Below are 17,677 nucleotides of genomic sequence, written 5' to 3'. Positions count from 1 at the left end.
TGGCTTCTGTGGAGTAGAACTTAACATTTTTGTTCAGATCTTCGCTGTAATATCCCGCTGATAGTCATCTGCCTGCCTCACCTGGGCGAGCGGGACAGGGAAGGCACGCTGTACCAGCTGTAGCTGTAAAAACCAAAGGATAAACAATGATCAGGGATCACATTAGGTAAAAGTCTACTTTTAATTTTTAAAAGCTGTTTTTCTGCATGTAAATGGTACCTGGCCTGTGTTGTACTTAGAGATGTGAAAGAGAAATCTAGGATTTGAGCATCCAGCTAATCTGAACTGAATTTGCTGTTATTTGCACCCGGGAAAGGTGGGAGATGCGAACTCAAGTTCAAATTTGAGCTCAGAAAGTAAGCTTTCCAGCAATAAGTATCTTACAGTCCTCGGTTATTTCTGTTTGAAGGACTGCACCCTTAAGTAAGGAGAGGCCTGGTGCCAAATGAAGGTAATGTGTGTTGCTACTGGGCTTTTTTTTGTTGGTTTGGTTTGATTTTTTTACTGTTTATGACTTGGAATAGTGGATATCCACAGGGCAGTCATCCGTAAATCTGTGCCTGCCTCATCGTGATGCTTGTAAAACCAGTATCTTCGTGCCAACCAAAAAATCAATCCAATATCCAGAATACTCCTTTAGATCAAAACTTCCTCTACCTGAGGACTAAAGAAAGGATGGATGCTTTTTAATTTGTGATGACATAATAAAAGTCCATTTTGAGACAGAAACTGTTCTCTAGTTCCTAATCCGGCACTTTGCGGGTAATTTGATCTATCGTATTAGCGCTAACAGCGCGAGTGAGAGCGGGAGGTATTGTGTTGCGAGAGATGCCATCTGCCGAATGAAACGTAAACCGAGGTTCTGACCTCTGCTCGGCTGGAAGGCTCGGAGCGGGAGCAGGTACGTTAACCCCGCTACGCAGGACAAATTCCAGACTCGAGAGCAACATTCTTCCTGAATGTAATTTATAGCTTCATCTGGACATGGTATTTTCTTTTGCTTATGCTATTGTTGAGTTTTATTAAACAGTTGTTGCCTTTTAAATTGAGCGATCTTTTGAATGTGATTTTGCTTTTAAAGGCCTTTGGAGTTTTGCACTCCCAGAGGTGCAAAATAAATTATTATTTTTTTAATACTATTTTTAAAAATGCTCTTCCCCCCAACCCTCTCAGTGCTTAATGAAACTTTTCAATGAGGTGCCATCAGAACTTCTGTCGAGGTGTATGTTGTAACAGAAATGAATGTAAACTTGAACTGCTGTTTTTCTAAATACTCATTGTCCATAGCTCTTCACGTACCATAGAAAAGATGTATTGATCCGTGATAAGTTATAAATTAAATTTTTGAAAATAACCTAAACAAAACTCGAGAATAATGAAAAGATTTTTTGGATGCATATGGAAAGAGTCACACTGTAGTAATAGTTGATCTCTTTTTCACTCAAGTGTATCAGTAACAACATGTATTGATTCCAGAGGAACGGATAACATGATTGAGAACAGAGTATCCTGCGGCCGCGCAGGAATTCGTAACCGAGAACCAAACATGTGCACAGACCCTGGCGCCCGCGTGCAGTTCCTTGCGTTATGGCCCTGTAGGGTTGGCGTCTTTATAGGATTTCTGCAAAGTGTTTCACATCTGAATTGGATATTGAGAAGCTGGGCGCAAGTGTCAGCTCTGCGGGCTACAGACGAGATTTTGGACCTCGCTTCTGGTTTTTCTGGGTTTTGTTGGAACATCATTATTAGTAGCAACGTATTGAGTAGGGAAGTACGAGCACTTAGTAGCAGCTGTAAATTCTTTGATTATTTGCCAAGCTAAATTGATCAGAACGTAAGAATTTAAAGTTTAATCTTCAAGAAAAAAAAATTCCTTGCTTTCCTTCTCCGATAGCTCCAAAGATTACTTTGGTAGTACCAGATTACTTCATTAACGGTTGAATACTAGGTAGTGTGGTTTAATTTATTTTTGCATTCTTCCTTCAGAGTAGAAGCAATACGTTCTTTTTAACTTTTCTTTTGATAAATTGGCAGGTTTTTGTTTAAGAGGAGTAAATTACTACATGATTTGAAAATGTGTTTAAAATAGTTGGACTATATAACAAATCTAACATACAGTGACAGTGAAAAATATGACTGCTAAATGTTAATACTATGGATTTTGTGTAGATCGCGATCAAGACCTCGTCAACGTTCTCATAGTCGAAGTAGCGAGAGATCCAGTCATAGGAGAACTCATAGCGGGTCTCGTGAAAGAGAGCGGCGTAAAGGCAGAGAGAAAGAAAAAGTAAAAGAGAAGGGCAAAGGAAAAGAAAAGGAGATATGTGGCGCGAAGCATGGGTAAGTGAAATGACAAACAATACAACTGTAATAAAAACAGGGAACAGTTTAGTGTCGTTTTACTTTTTTTAAATCAGTTTGCTTTATAGTACGTGATATACAAACTACGTGAAAATTATTTAAAATCTTTGAGTAGTTTGATTCTTAGTATTTTACAATTCTGGAATGTGACAACATTTTAAACTAAATGATGGTTTCATTTGCAATTTTTTTTTTCCCCTTGATTTGCGAACATGCTAAATAGCTTTCTTCAATTGATTAATATAAATATTTTTCCAATACATAACAACCACCATTTAAGGAAAAAAAATGAGGAGTATTGGAAGGTACACAGACTATTTCCTAAGAACATACGATTTTCAGTGTTCACACGCCACCTCCCTGTTGCCAGAAGTTCCTGTTGGGCTTCATTTGTGATTCAAAGTCCAGTTTCAGCAGAAGCACTTGCTATGGGTGAATGATGGACTGCCTGTCCAAACCTGCTGCCATCTTAGTTTCTACTTGAAATGACTTGGATTGGTGATCTTGTTTTTACTGATTTCAGAAAAGGCAATTTGTGTAATTACCTTTGCATGCCTTGATCTCCTACAGCCTTTACTGCGATGTTTATTTTGTTCATGTGATTGGCTTCAAAAAGGAAGACACCGATGTGTCACTTAATGAACTTCCCTTTGGATTCCCACTGAAGCACTAAATGGGAATTTCTAGAGTAGCTTCCTCCACCCAGGTTCGTGGAGGTATCTCACCATTACCTCCCTGGTTTTATGGCACGATGATATTAGTTCAGTCTCTCGGATGTCATTATTTACTCGTCCATGGTTTTAGCATTGGTGGTGTAAATATTCAGGATTAGCTATTTGCATGGACTTTTTTCTTCCTTGCAGTACATTACTTAGACTGCGGGATCTTCAAGAGTGGCGCTTTCCACTAATTTTCCTCATTTTACTAAACCATGTGGCATATTTTTCTTTTAATGTGGATCTTTTCAGTAATCAGTGGCATTTAAAGTAAACAGAACCCCTGAGAGGTTTGCAGTATGTCTGCTAAGTCACAAACAAGATGCCTTTTACCCGTTTACCTGAAGTTCAACTGTATTTTGATACTTCTAGAAGACTTGAGGAGAGGAGCCTGGATGTTCCAGCCAAAACTGGTTGCGTGTGTGTGTTTGTTTTTTAATTGAAGTAGAAAAGTAGGGAAAGGATCCATACTGAGCACATAACGTTTGGTGTGTGAGAGGTTTTCTGGCCTTTGTGTAGGAGCACATCTTAAATCATGTTGAGTATACAGCAGTGCTCTGTGAGCATACTGCCTGACTGTCCTTTTGGAAGAAGGATCAATAGGAGATAGCTGGAGGAAGAACACAGAAGTGCCCGGAATCTTTTGGAAGCAAGCAATTTACCTTTATGTTTTGATAACTTATGAAATTGCTTATGCTAAATTTGAAAACGAAATGCCCTGTTTGGGTCCCTTCCAAGGCAGTTAGAACAAAGAGTACAAATTGATAATAGAAACATTGAATGACATCAGTCCGTTCCCCTCGGAGCTCGGGTACTGACTGCTGGGCTTGTGCAGGGATTTCTTACTTGGAGCGTTATTAGGCTACAAAATGAAATGTACCTAGGATGGCGTTGATATAATCTGTGCTTCATAAACTTTTCTGAGGGGGGGCAGCATGTTTTTCAGTTTAATCAACTAGTGATCAAAGTGTATCTGTACAGAGAAGATGGAGCTGAGATGCTTTTCCCTTTGCAGTTATTTGTCATTCCGAAGATCGAGACTGTATCAGCCTCACGTTGTTTGTTAAAGGCTTTGCAAAGCAACAGTTAATGCGCAGAGAAGACAGTTCTTTGATCTTCTACTGCACAATTATTTTTCTACAGAGTATTCTGTTTTATACCCAGTGAGAGTGAATTAGGAACCTACCTGTGTGTAGCAGCAAAGAGAGTTAGCGTAGGTTCTCTTTGCCTTGTGTGTGCTCCAGGAAACGAGGCCAAGCAAGGTATTTTATAGTTGCGTCTTTGTAGGAGGCTTCCTCAAGCCTCCCAAGCTCTCCACTTTCTTCCTCTGTATCATTTATTTATGAATGTATTTTCTTTTGGGGTGAAAAATATGGGAAAGAAAAGACGTCCCTGGCCAAGGAAGCTCACCTGTCCTTAGTTTGTAGAGGTGTAGGAAGGAGGATGGTACAACACAAACTGAGTGAACCTTCTGCATCTGTAAGTCTATTGGCTTCTGGCTTTTTTTTTTTTTTTTTTTTTCTCCAACAGCAGGAGATTTTATGGTCTTTTTTTTTTTTTTTTTTTATCTTGATGCTCATTTCTGAGGAAAGCAAGAAAGCAACAAGACAGAATTTTTTGTTTTCCAGTAACTACAAGGCCTTTTGTAGTTGGCTATAGAAGAAGGTAGAAGAAGGCAGAAGGTAGCAAGTTGGTTTTGCTGATACTTTTTGAGGGTATATGTTACAATTTAGGATTTTTGTCTTGTAGTAGTGTCAGATGCCCTTTCATGGGTATGGTTAGAATTATAACTCTTGTAGCTTGCCTCCGCAGCAGTGTCTTAGCAGATTCTGCGACCAGTGCTAGTCCTCTGCCGCACAACAGTTGGTTGCCTTGGCTGGAACTCCACTGCTCACCCACTTGACTTGATGCTGGAGTAGATGACTTGATGCTGGTTTGTTTGTTTGTTTTTCCTCTGAAGTGTGAGGAAAAAAAGTCTGAGTGGACTCAAAAGATGACTGTCAGGTGTACATTCGGATGTGAAATACTGAGAGGAATCTGTTGTAGATGACTCTCCAAGTGAAGAAATTTCCAGATCTAGTGTCTAGATCAGCACTGAAGGTAGCGTTGTTCTACAGAGCCTTCTTAGAAATTCTAACAGCAAGGGATCCATAGAGGAAAAAGCAGTCCTCTGACCTCTGTATTTGGAACAGGTCCGTTCAGGTACTCCAGGGCACACCCAAGGCCAGATCTAGTTTTCAGTTTAAATTAATATGTGGTTGGAATGTGTTTATTGAAAATAGCTACTTCAGATCTGTAATGAAGATCATCCTAAAGCCAGACTGTGAGAAGACAGTAGATTAAATTTATAAAATGCCAATTGACTTTGTAGTTTAACTTTGCATGAAAGAAGGTACGTCAGTTTGTCAGCACTGCGGGTTATCTGGTGTAAGTAGTCACATCCTTGGGATTTGGCTGTTCCTCTAAAGTGGAGAATCAAAATGCAATTTTTGCACTAATTAGGGAGCAAATGGTTTTGCTTGGGGCTCATATAAACTCTAGTAGGTCCCCATCCCTGGAAACATCCCAGGCCGGGTTGGCCGGGGCTCTGAGCACCCTGATCTGGTTGGAGATGTCCCTGCTCCTTGCAGGGGGGTTGGACTGGGTGGCCTGGAAAGGTTCCTTCCCACCCTGACTATTCAGTGTTTCTGTGATAATTTTCTTTTCTGCACTTAGATTGCATATGTTTGTAGCTGTGAGGGGGAAAGGCCTGTGTTTGGTTTTTAAATCAGGGCAACGTTAGGTTCTTTCAAAGTAGATCTTGTCTTTGCAGTGAGCATCTTGAGAGATTTCAAGAGTGAAAAATTCTGCTGTAGTAATCCAGCCGTCATCCTTCGGCATTCTTCTCCGTTTCAGTGAAGATTCTTTAAAGCTGAGCGCTGGACTTGAGCATTGGAGAAGTGGCATCTGTTTTGTGGAGCCAGGCTGTATTACAGCCACAGCAAAGCAGCTGAACTCTTCTGCTCTTACAATCTGAAATGTTCCGAGGGATGTACGATTTGTTCAGCCATTGTGGAGGGAGATGTTGTGGTAACAGCTGCTTCAGATTTGAGTTGGGAAGCTCATTTACCACATCTGACAGTACTTGGTGAAAAAACTTGGCACTAAGAGCGGTCCAGCGAGCTTTGAAATAGTTTTGCACTCACTTAAAAGGTAAAGCAACGCAAACTCAGAAAGCGTCCCAGCAGCACACCCTAAATATTTCTAAACAAAAAAAAAGATCCATCTCTTCAGATTCATAGGATTATTTCATTTCTTGTGAAAACTCTTTGCAAAATAAAGCTGATGACAAGCAGGTGGCAAGAAATGTTCTTAACTAGTTTGTATTCAACTACTGCAGTGCTGTTTATTTTCCTGCTGTTTTATAAGTAATCGGAACTAACCAGTCTGCTTTTGCGGCTTTGGTCTCCTGATCTCACCGGAGTTGTTCAAACTGTGTTCCCTTTTTTTTTTTTTGTTTCGCATTTCTGTTGCAGTGCATGGAACAAAGAGCTTTATTGCCTGGAAAGGTATATAGAAAAAGCCCGGAATCAATAAGTGGAATGGCTTTTTCTGAAGAAGTGTTGCCAGCATTTCCAAAGTAAAAGTGCTCGCTTGGCCTCGCGGCCTTTTGTATTCAGCCGGTCTCCCAGGCCATGCTTCAAGTCGAATTTCTCTGTTTGTAACAGCAACATCGTTCTCTGGTTACGGCCCGTGACTGCAGAAGTGATGCTGAGCGCATTACTCCTTTGGATCATTACTCTGTAGCACAACTCTACCAATGCTCGTACTTTGTAATTAGCAGACACACCGTTGGCTTTCCCGTTCCCGTGGAAGTTTAACTGACGAGCGCTGCATCGAGGTGTTACCACACCTTTGTTGTTTTTACGGAACACGCTCTGTCTGCTGGTATGAAGTGTTATAAATGAAACGGAATGGATGAAACAAGGACCACTATTCATTCTGTGATGCATTATCATTTTCTGTTAACTCTGCAAAACTTTAGAATGCGTGGTAGACGTCTGGTGTCTAGTTTCAGTCTAGTGCTTTCCTTTTATTAAATTTTTTGTTTATTTGAAAGAAGTAAAACTTTAGTGTTCTTTGCTCTGCCAAAGCAGTTTATCAGGTCCTACGTTTTGCTGTCCCATTTCCTGTTTTCTTCTCCTGGTTTTCGTTTTTTTTTTTTTTTCCCTTGCAAAAATGAATCTTATGCAAGAGTATGCGCTCTGGGCTGAAAGAAAAAAATGGGTAGCGCTGATCCGAAACGGTCACTGAATGAAAAGGAAAGAGCCTGGTCTCTGGATCAAAGGAACAGGACAGGTTGGGTTTAATTTCCAATGGCCCTCGCTACGTGGTTTTGGTTGATTATGGGGAAAATTAGTGATAGTCCTCCTGGAAGTGTAGTGATGTGCTTTGTCCTATCAGTCTGACTTTAAAAAAAAAAAAAATCTTGTTGCAGTAAAGCTGAATTGCACTAGTTTCTAGAGAGAAACTTAGGCTTAAAAATATGATTTGAGCAAATGACAGTGGTTTGTTTATTACAGAATCCTCTCTTCCTATTGAAACAGATTATGTCCCAGCAAAATAGGAAAACGGGGTGTTAGATACAGTCTGGATTGTCAGTCAATTGCTAATTTATTGCAAGTACTATATTTAGAGAAGATAATTTACAGGTAAGCAAAACAGCTTTCTCCTGTTGCGCCAGCATGAGTATTATTGAGCTCTGCGTGAAGACTGGCGTTGGAAGAGGTTCAGGCTTCAGCTCGTTCTCATCCTTTCTGGTGAGGTCTCGGGTGCACTTAGGCTTGTGGACTTTGTCCCCCTGAGATGAAACAGTCTTAGCTTGCTTTTCTGACATTCAAACGTGATGTATATGTGTGCGTTTTATCCAGCGTTCCTTTGGATAAGACTGAAGCAGGCTTCCAGAATGCGTGTTTCATTTTATACACCTTGGGCACCTATGGGATACGTCCTTACCACTTTTAGACTTGCAGCACCTGACGCACATTTTGTTTCCTTCTTTTTCCTTCATTTGTGATTTGTTTTAAGAAGTGATACATCATATTTGGTGGAAAGCAGCAATTATTTACCTGTAAAGAAATAGAGCAACTCTTCTTCCACTCCCACGTTTCTTTGGCTTCAAAGCTTGGTACAGCAGTGCTGTTGGGAAGCGTTGTTTGTTGTACGAATTGCTAATACAGTATCAGCTAGGCTGTATCTCATGGCTTGGACACTAGTGACCTTTTAAAAACGCACTGTGGATTGTGAGGTGCTTTTTCAGCTTATTTGCCAAGCGTACCAGCACTGCAGTTTTGGCTTATCTATGCAACGAGATAATTTCTGTAATACTTTAATGGATCACTGTAAGTAACCGTCCCTAACATAGGCTCTTCTGAGGTGGGTTTTTGGCCGTGGACGGGGCGCACTACACGGTCGGCGTGTGACATACGTCTGTCACGTTCCACCAGGTGGACCTGATGACTGCGAATCATGTCATGCAGGCTGCCGTGACAGCTCGGTTGCCCATGGAGTTCTGCTTTCCACTCCCAAATCCCACGTTTAGACCAGCAACTTCTGCATACTAGCAACCTTCAGGTGTCAAAGTCTTCAAAAGTGAGGTGTTTTACAGTACTGATCTACTTAAACACGTAACGACACCACTGCTATTTTTTTCCACTATGTCTTTTGCTAATCAAAGCATTACGTTCCTCTTTTATTTATGCTTTTTTAATTCACTTGTTTGAAAACAACTTGCATGCATGTCTTCATTGACCTGCGTGTGTGTGCTGCTGAATTTTGATGTTTGAAGTCTTGATTAGCTTAAAAACATGCAAGTTCTGGCATTTTGAGACATGATTTTCAGAAAGATCCTTGTTCATTGTGGAATTGGGGGGAAAGAACCTGCTGAAGACTTGCTAGATTTAAATAACTTACTAGATTTATGGGTTTCGCCCCAGCTTTCTTATAGTGGAATTTTTGATGACTTTTTACAGTGTTTGGTTACAATTTTTTATGGAATAAATTGAGAAGCTTGTCAGTTGTTATGAAAAAAGAAGTGGTGTGCTGTTAACCAAACCCGACCACCATTTTAGTTTCTGCTACTCTATAAAGCTATCGATACATTTTCGCATTAATGGATTCACAGCTTCTTAAATACTTTGAAAGATACTACAGAGCTGCAGAATTTATTTTTCAAACATAATATTTGTTTGTCCTTTTAATTCCGTATGTTAGCTCTTTCTTTGCTGAGGACACTGCGTCTGGGGGACCTTCTTCAGTGGCGTTTAAGCACGGCCCTTGCAGAGGCTGCTTTCTGCGCCCAGCCCCAGCAGCGTCCCGGCGGGTTCTGCGGGCGGCGCTTGGGTGAGAAATGCCGGCTGACGAGCTTTTCGCTCGGTGGAAAACATTCAAAGTAAATTGGGAAAATCAGACTTCTCGGAGTTTGACGGCAGTCAGGCGCTCCTGGAGCTTGTCATATCTGTTTTATTTTCCTTGCCTCTTTCCCCGTGATGCAGTAGGAAGTCGTTTATGGTAATTTTCTCCGATTTGCATGTAGGTTATAGAGTTCCGCGGTGCAGAGCGCACTCAGAACTCCTTTTAAGTGTCTGTTCAGATCAAAGCGGGACTGTGTGATAGCTGTTGTCTGACACCGAGCTGCGTGCTGTTGTTTTCATTAAACATTTATCGTACTTACAACGTGACAGCAGGCGACTCGGTGCTTGGCTAACGTGTTTTCATGCAAAATTTATTGAAAAAGACGAGGCGTTGTAAAGAGATCTTGTTGCCTTTCACCAGTGGCGAAGGGTAAGTGTTTAATTGGAAGGAAAGGTACCTCTGGCACGCTTTGGTTGGGCGTTGCATCGAGGAACTGTGGAATGCTTGGCTTTTAATAAAAAAGTAAATATATTTTAAAGTTTATGTAGAAATGTGACGTACAATATAACGTATAGTAAGGAAGCCTTCTGCAGTTGGTTATTTTGTCATTTTGGCTCTGTGGAAAATATTTCCATTTCTTTATTAAAAAAGCCCAACAAATTATTTTGGCTTTTTTTTTCCTTAGTCCTAATTCTGTAATAAAAGCTAAATAAGTTTTGGAGATTGTGAGGAAAGTACCCTTATTTCACACCCCTGCCTTACCCTCCCCATGTTTTCCAGTCCTGTATGGAAGAACTCCTTTTATATTGCGCTACCTCATCACGCGCAGGTCTTAATTAATCACGTCCGTAGTGTAAGGTAAGATGTTTGCACTTTTGATAATTTTCTTCCAGAACTGTAGACTGAGGCATCTCATTGAAAAGGAACAATGCAAATTTTGTGTTGTCTTTTTATATTACTTCTTCCTCAAATCTTAGCTATACCTACTGCCCTAAAGGATAATTTGATATGCCATCACTGTGTTGACATAATTTTTCTCACCACATTTAAAAGCAGATGTGACCTGTGCTGCATTTAGCACTTGTTGTGCATCAAAGATCAATATTCTTAACCATTTAAAAAATTCTTAAACTTCTTTATTTCGTTTGGACTTCTGCAGTGAGAATCTCAAGGGGAAAAGCAAATGGGGACAGATCTTCCAGGCAGATGTCCTGGTGCTCTTTAACCTCTTCTAAATGTAGAAGTGAAATCGTATGGAGAAATATTGTAATAGTGGTTGATCTTGTGGCAATGCGTCACAACAATTCTTTAATCGAGGACTCTGTGGCCAAAGACAGGGAGAGCTTTCATGCGAGTGAAGAATGGAGAAGAAATTGTCTAAACGCTGGGGTGGAATGGATGCTGACGTAGCATTTTGGAAAAGTTGACCATCAAAATGACTGCTAGATTTTTTTCTTTAATTATTATTTTAATACAAAAGTGCCTGTGTTCTATCTCTAGTCATTACAATTTTGACTTTGTATTTTTAAAGTTTATTCCTTCAGTAGCTGAATGATGGTTGTCTGGCTTGTTCTGTAGGCCGAAGGGGCATTTTGATGTGCCACAAGATGTTTGGACAGCAGTACCACGCTATGGCTCTTCTCAGCCTTTCATGAAGTGGACGTGTTTACTAACGTTTATTTCTGAGAACCCTGTGTATTCCAAAGTGATGCTAAACGTCATGGACACAAAGAAAACCTGGTGTTTACGCTGATCTGCTTCCACATCCGAGAGTGGAACAAAGTTGGAGAGCAGTCTTTGTCCAGAATCTATGGAAGCAGATGGTGGATTTGTCAGGAAGCCTACTCATTCTCATACCCATACTGGAGACTGGCAGGGACAGGGGTCCTCGTGCTGCCTCATGAGTTCTCTTAAGAGAATATTGATCTAGAAATCAGTGCACACTTAGCCCTCATTCATAGGTTTACAACGGATTAAATGTTGGTATCGTGAAGATCATGCACTAGAGTGATTTTGCAGTTGTTATATATAACAAAATGCTTATAGGATGGTACCTGCTGATCCGAAATACCTCGTATTGCTGCAGGCACAATCCAGGTATATAGGTAACTAAAGAAGTCACCTTGTATTCATGGTGGTTTTTTGAGGGGTGTTGTATGAAGATCGATTTAATAACATGCCCTTTCAGAATTCTTATTTTCTGATGGAGAAGGAACTGAGTAGTTTGGCCTACTTCCCATCCAGATGCTCAAGAGAAAGATTCATGGGCATATCCAGCACGCGGCGTGCCGACGGTCCATCTGAGCGTTTTAAGGATGCTAGAAAAATTAGTTGATTAGCTTTGCTGGCGAAAAATGTTCAAGTGTTGGAAAGCAGAAGGAAACGGCTGAGAGGCCAAACGAGGACAATTTCCTCTACAGGAAGTCAGCCAACGGCTAATGGGAAGCAGAGTACGAGTTTCCCCGTGAAAAGGACGGAGGTGTCCATATGCCCAAAGCCGCTGTAGGGTCACTTGCCTTTGACCTAGCTGTGTTGCTATTGTCGTCTGAGCTGTGTTGGCCTTGTTTTTCTTTTTGTTTGCTAAAAATCCCCTTTTAAGACTGAAAAGGACGACCATTTATTTAATGGGCTGTGACATTGAGACAGCAGCATATGGTATGATTTCTTTCCCTTTCACTACCAGACGGCTGTGAAAAACCAGCGCGGATAGTACCCGTGCGTAAACGTGGAGCACAACTGCGCGGAAGATGTCAGAGAACCGCCGAGTCTGGAAAGTGAACAGTTTTCACCCGCAGAGTAACCGTTTCATTTTAATTTGTTAAGTATTTTTTCTACTAAGTGCAAAAATATACATTTTGCGTTCCAGTTCTGTAGTTCAGACCATCAGTTGGAGACGCTTGTTAAATTAGCTTCCCTGCTAAATTCTAGTGCTATGTAGAGGGAATTATATTTCTCCATATTTACAGAAATAGGTTTTGGAATGCATTTGCAGGCCGTATCTTCAAAGACACACATTCTTTTAAGCTGTTTAAAATTTTCCAAACTATTCGGTCCTTAAAACTGCCAGCCACCACAATTGTCCTTTTTATAACTATATAATTTGCATTATCTTGGGTTTTTAAATTGAACAATTCCTTAAATACAGAGTGTTCTTTCTGAGAGAGTGTTTCATTTGCCCACATGTACAAACACACACACATTGAATGTAAACATGGAGGGGTTTTTTTCTTTTTTTTTTTTTTTTTTATTTTGTGTGGTTTTTTTGTTTTTTTTTTTTTCTTCCCTTACCAAGACACCTTGCGCTTTGAGAGCAGCTGACTCTTGTTTTAATGGCCTCTCTTAATCTGTGCATGAGGAATCCAAACCGAGCGCTACGGAGCTGTGAAAATCCCGTTAGTGTGAGCTGTAATCTCTTTACTGGGTTTAAGTGGTTGGAGTGGCATTCAGACACCCTGCAGATACTGAACTGCAGAGATACAGTAATCACCTCACCGCGTACCCTTGTCTGGCTCTCGTGGAACTGAAGCAGGGGAGTCCCTTGCAATGATTTAGGTGGAAACCAAAGCCAACACAGCAAACGCTGCCTCCTCTGAGCAAGCAAGCAAGAGGCAATTAAAAAAAAAATCAAAAAGACATACTATTTTAAAGTAAAGCTTAATTTCACATTCAAATATCTCTGTTTCACCTTGGTTTTTTAGATAAAGAATACTTTTTCTGGAATGGGGATTACCTACTACGGACATTTTCAAACATCTGTTTCTTTTCATTAGGAAGGGAAGGAGGAACATCTTTGTTTGAGGAAAGTATTTCTAATACCAGTGTAATTTTAGACTTTTTTGTTGTTATTTGGAATTATAAAAGAATGTTAAAACCTTAAGTGAAGTAATCTAAATTGTTGAATGAGGTAGAAGAATTTGGGAACGTTCATGTGGTACCAGTTTTTGGTAAAGGAATTCTGTAATGAGTGTATCAAAGTAAACTATTTGCATGATTAAGGATTGCTTTATAAAGAGGCAGAAGACAAACCTGTTGTAGATGCTGATGATATACTTGCAGAGGTCTCTTAGGTGTGTTTAGAAAGCTGGAAAGGGTGAATATTTACTTCCAGGCTCTGGTTTCATCTGTGGCATCTCCTGGTTGTGCTCTGGGCAGGATGCTCTGGCTCTTCCCTTCCCTGTACTTTCTCCTCTTGTGTCCCCACGCTGGGGGTGTAGACAAGGGTTGCGTTTGGAGATCTGTTTGGTCTTTTTGTTACTGTAGTAACAGATTTACCCGTAGTTATTGAGTAAAGTAGCTGAAAAACTAAGATGAATCTGTAGATAAATTACAGAATCACAGAATGGTTTGAGTTGGAAGGGTCCTTCAAAGGCCATCCGTGGCAAGCAGCAGGGACATCTCTGACCAGGTGAAGGCTGTAATTCTACAGAATGGTTTTTAGTTCCTGGCAGAGCTTGTGGCCCGTTGAACATGAAGTCTGTGATACTAAGGAGACCTCAGGGTTACAGAATTACGTTTTAGTTCAAACCTAGCTTTAAAAAGTGCTAATTCTTTGCGTTATTGTTTCTCCTGTCCTGCAAACAAAATGAGAGTGCTCGAACATTGGGATACTTCTGTTTCATCCGTTGCCATCGTTTGTCTGCTGCTGCAGGAGATGCACTGAGAAGCAGCTACCCAAGGAGGAAAAAAGCCTAAAACATCAGGCGGTTCTGATCCACTGCAATTAAGACGAGAAGCATAAAAATGTCATGAGCCAAGTTTCTCCTTGCATGTATTCCAGCAGGTGCCAACAGCGACCTGTCCTTGGTGGGTGTCTTTCTGTCAGATCCAGAGCAGTTTAGGGCTGGTGGGGTCATTTCATTGGATAGGTTTAGTTGGGCCACCACTAAAGAAGCAAGGAGAGCGTGTTTTCTACTTCAGCACCATTTCGTTAAAATAATTTTCCATTGAAGGGAGAAGGCTGCCCAACCCAAGTCTTGCATTTTGAGCATATCTGGGTCTTGATTCCCACAAGAGAGTTCAGAATAGAGTGGGTGGACATGCTCTTCGTATCTCCTCTCTATTCACAGCATCTGATCCAATCTTGGAATAAAATGTCTTCCGTTCTGCACCAGAATCTGCCAACACGTAGAGTCCGGTATCTCCAGCCTGCGCCACGTTGTATTGTGACAGTACTTCAGCATCATGTTGGTTTTATTCCCTTTTTTCATAGATTATGGCAGCTCCAGTGGTAACCTGATGAACTGAAGTTTTTCTCTGAAGTTTTTCTGGAAGAAAAGTCTGGGAATCGTTTCCACTTCAGGCATCAGTTTTCACGTTATTTCTAGTGTTAAAAGCAGCATTTTTAAAGATCCATGAAGAACAAGACTGGCAAATGCTTTGTGAATGACTTTCAGGGTAGGAGCGGGGAGACCCAGAGGAAGCGTGTTAGATGTGCTGGTGATTCTCCGGGATTCTGACTTGTTCTCCATCTGCTTCCAGCAGCTGAAGTTCTTGTAAGACAAGGCCCATTTAATGGTGAATTATGTTGGGAATGATTTTTTTCCTGGTCTGAAATACAAAAAGCGTGATCAGTCCATTCTCTCAAAATGGATTAGGGAATTGATCAGGAAGGTCTGACTTGGCTGCTCGGATCAGAATCTTTTGAGGCTGCTTAATGGGATCATGCTGTGTCAGAGGGAAAAGGGCTTTTTCCATTGATTCTTCTCAAGTGGGCATTGCTCTGTGCTTTGAGGAAAAAAAAAATTGAAAAATATGAATGAAATACACACAATGGATTTATAGGAAATTGTTTAGCAGAGTGATGGGAATGCTTCCTATACTACAGGGGCAGGAGGAGCGGGAAGGCTTCATCTCCCTTTTTCCTTTTTATTTCCTCCTTTTCTCCTCCTTGTGGATGCACAAAAATTCTCTCCTTGTTCGTGTAAGGAGAGGGTAATTCACTCTGAGCCCACAGAGAGGAGTGTGAAGGTGCGCGGTGCCTCGGGAGGCTCCGCGAATCCCCAGGACCAGGTGCCCAGGGGCTCGGGGAAAGCAGGGTTTGCGCGGGCCTGCGGGCACAGCGAGGCCGTCAGCCTCCTCTTCTTTTAAGGGATTCTGATGTGAAAGTAAAAACCTTTGTTTCCTGACTGTGTTAAATGGTGTTTAGAAAACTTCTTGTGTCACAATCTGTATGAAATTGTAGGTAACGGTGCAGCATTAGTTTCTCCTGGGAGTTAAGTTGTGGTAGCTCCTCTGTAAGTCAGGAACGTGAAGGTGGAAGAGAAGGCTTGTGTGTAGTGGGAGGCATTAAATCTTATTTAGGAGGTCAAGATGTGTTTTGTATAGAGAAGGACGAAAGATTAAAATCCACCAATTAATTTGTTTAAAAAACCAAAACAAGCTTTAGGCCCCAGACCTTGTAGAAAGCTACTTCCATTAACTTTAAAGGTTATAAAATAGATCTCTTCTCTTGAGAAACAGCTGTACCGATATTAATGGGAACCAGTGGAGGTTTTGCTTGCTTAAAAAATAATCACAGAAGCTCTATGTGAGATGTTCCATGCTGCATCTGTTAAGAACCTTAAACTGTTTTTCTTTTCCCACCAGCTCCTCCCAGTTGTTTTTCCCTTTCCGTTACGTACAAGGCTGGACTGACAGTTTAGCTCTCTTTGCTGCATTTAAGCTTTTGCTGTTTGGCAGCTTTTCCTTGCAGTGCAGTTTAACTTTCATTTCTTTTCAGCAGTGGGCATGATACAGAGGAAGGAAGCAGAAAAGAATACGGGTAACAGAAAATCTGTGCTCCGTCCTACTTATCTTCTTGGGTGTCCATAAGTAACTTCCTTCTTTTTCTATTTTAATAATTAAGCTACTTTTGTCTTTCTTTTAAGCATTTAGGCTATAATAACTCAGTCAATTGATGTTAGTTGTTTAGATTGACATGTTAAATGCTTGCAATTTTATATTCTTGTAGTTACTATTTTTGAAAATTATACTTCACGCTGCCTTAATAATATATTCTGAATAACGGAAATGCTTTATTTTTAAGTTGTACTTCTCGCCTTCCTTATGAGAGAGAAATTTTCTTCTGGCAAAGTTTCCTAGGTTTTGAGAAATTTAACATAAAATTCTCACTAATCTGATCCTAAGAGTTAAACACTTTAGCTAAGAATTAAGGTTGAGTAATGTATCTGCGCTGCTTCCTGCTGAGTGGAGACTACACCATCTGGGTCTGCAAACGTTTTTGAAGACGGTCAGGTTATTCAATCCAAAGTAGGCCTCAACGGCTGAGAATATATTTTTAATGAAGTTATATATTGAAGTTAGATTAGGTCAGCATCTGAAAACCAAAAAAATATCAGAAAAGGATCCGTCACTATGTCCCTGTCCCCCAGGGGCCCCTTTTTCCAGAGAGTATTACTTATCTCGGGCTTCTCAAACTCACACTGTAACTCAAAGTTTTAAGTGATTTGAAGTGGAATTTTATGAAGCTGTTGCAATGTGCACGCGTCACAGGAAGGAAGAGGTGGTGAGTTAGCAGGGATGAGTTTTGTGGCAGAGGCCCTTCGCCCAAGCTGGCGTGGGAGTTGTGGGATACTGGAGCAGGTATGGTGCAACGGCCAGAGAAGTCTTCCCGGTAGGATGGGTTCATCTCGCAAGCTGTGGTGAGTCGCTGTGGTTGGGACCTGCCGTGCTGCAGCCCTGGCTCCTGTTCCTTGCTTTGTGCTGACCTCCGCTCACCTTCCCGTGAGGTGCTTTGTCCAGCAGGTTGTCAGTGTGGATGGGACCCCTCCTAAAACAGGGCTTTGGGGCATTCAGTCGCTGCCAGGTGTGGTGAGGCGCCTGGGGAAGCAAACCAGTCAGCAGCAGAGGTGTGACCCCACAGCGTGACACCCGGACCCCTCTGGGTGAGCAGGAGGTGTGCCGTCGACTTGGGGAGCACCCGACTTCATCCCCCGCTCACTGGAGGGTGCACAGGCTCTGGGGTGTTCGGGAGGCTGAAGGGAGTTTCGCTGTGAACAATCTTGTCACAACGGATGCTATTTCTTGCTCTCTTCCTTTTCCATCTGCAAATTTCAGTACAGAAACTCCCACGCTTGTATAGCTACTGATTCTGTTAGCAAACAGAAAACATTCAGAATTCTTTTTTTTTTTTTTTTTTTTTTAAAGGCAAAGCAATGGGAGACTTGGAAAACAACTAAGAATAGTCAGGAGCAATTATTCGTGCTGAC

At 41.3% G+C, this 17,677-nt stretch overlaps 1 protein-coding gene across 1 annotated transcript in view; it reads left to right on the top strand.

The window, feature by feature from the left end:
• Nucleotides 1-17,677, top strand: part of RSRC1 (arginine and serine rich coiled-coil 1) — a 154,018-nt gene that overhangs the window by 33,116 nt on the left and 103,225 nt on the right. Inside the window, exon 5 of the mRNA XM_086755064.1 lies at nt 2,170-2,340. Within this exon, the coding sequence (XP_086611190.1) occupies nt 2,170-2,340 (171 nt within the window). The remainder of the gene's footprint in view (nt 1-2,169; nt 2,341-17,677) is intronic.

Source organism: Chlamydotis macqueenii, chromosome 9 (assembly GCF_036417535.1).
Source record: "Chlamydotis macqueenii isolate bChlMac1 chromosome 9, bChlMac1.mat, whole genome shotgun sequence".
Lineage (NCBI taxonomy): Eukaryota > Metazoa > Chordata > Aves > Otidiformes > Otididae > Chlamydotis > Chlamydotis macqueenii.
The sequence above is the reverse complement of the archived record's forward strand: the minus strand, read 5'-3'. Positions and strand labels throughout refer to the sequence as shown.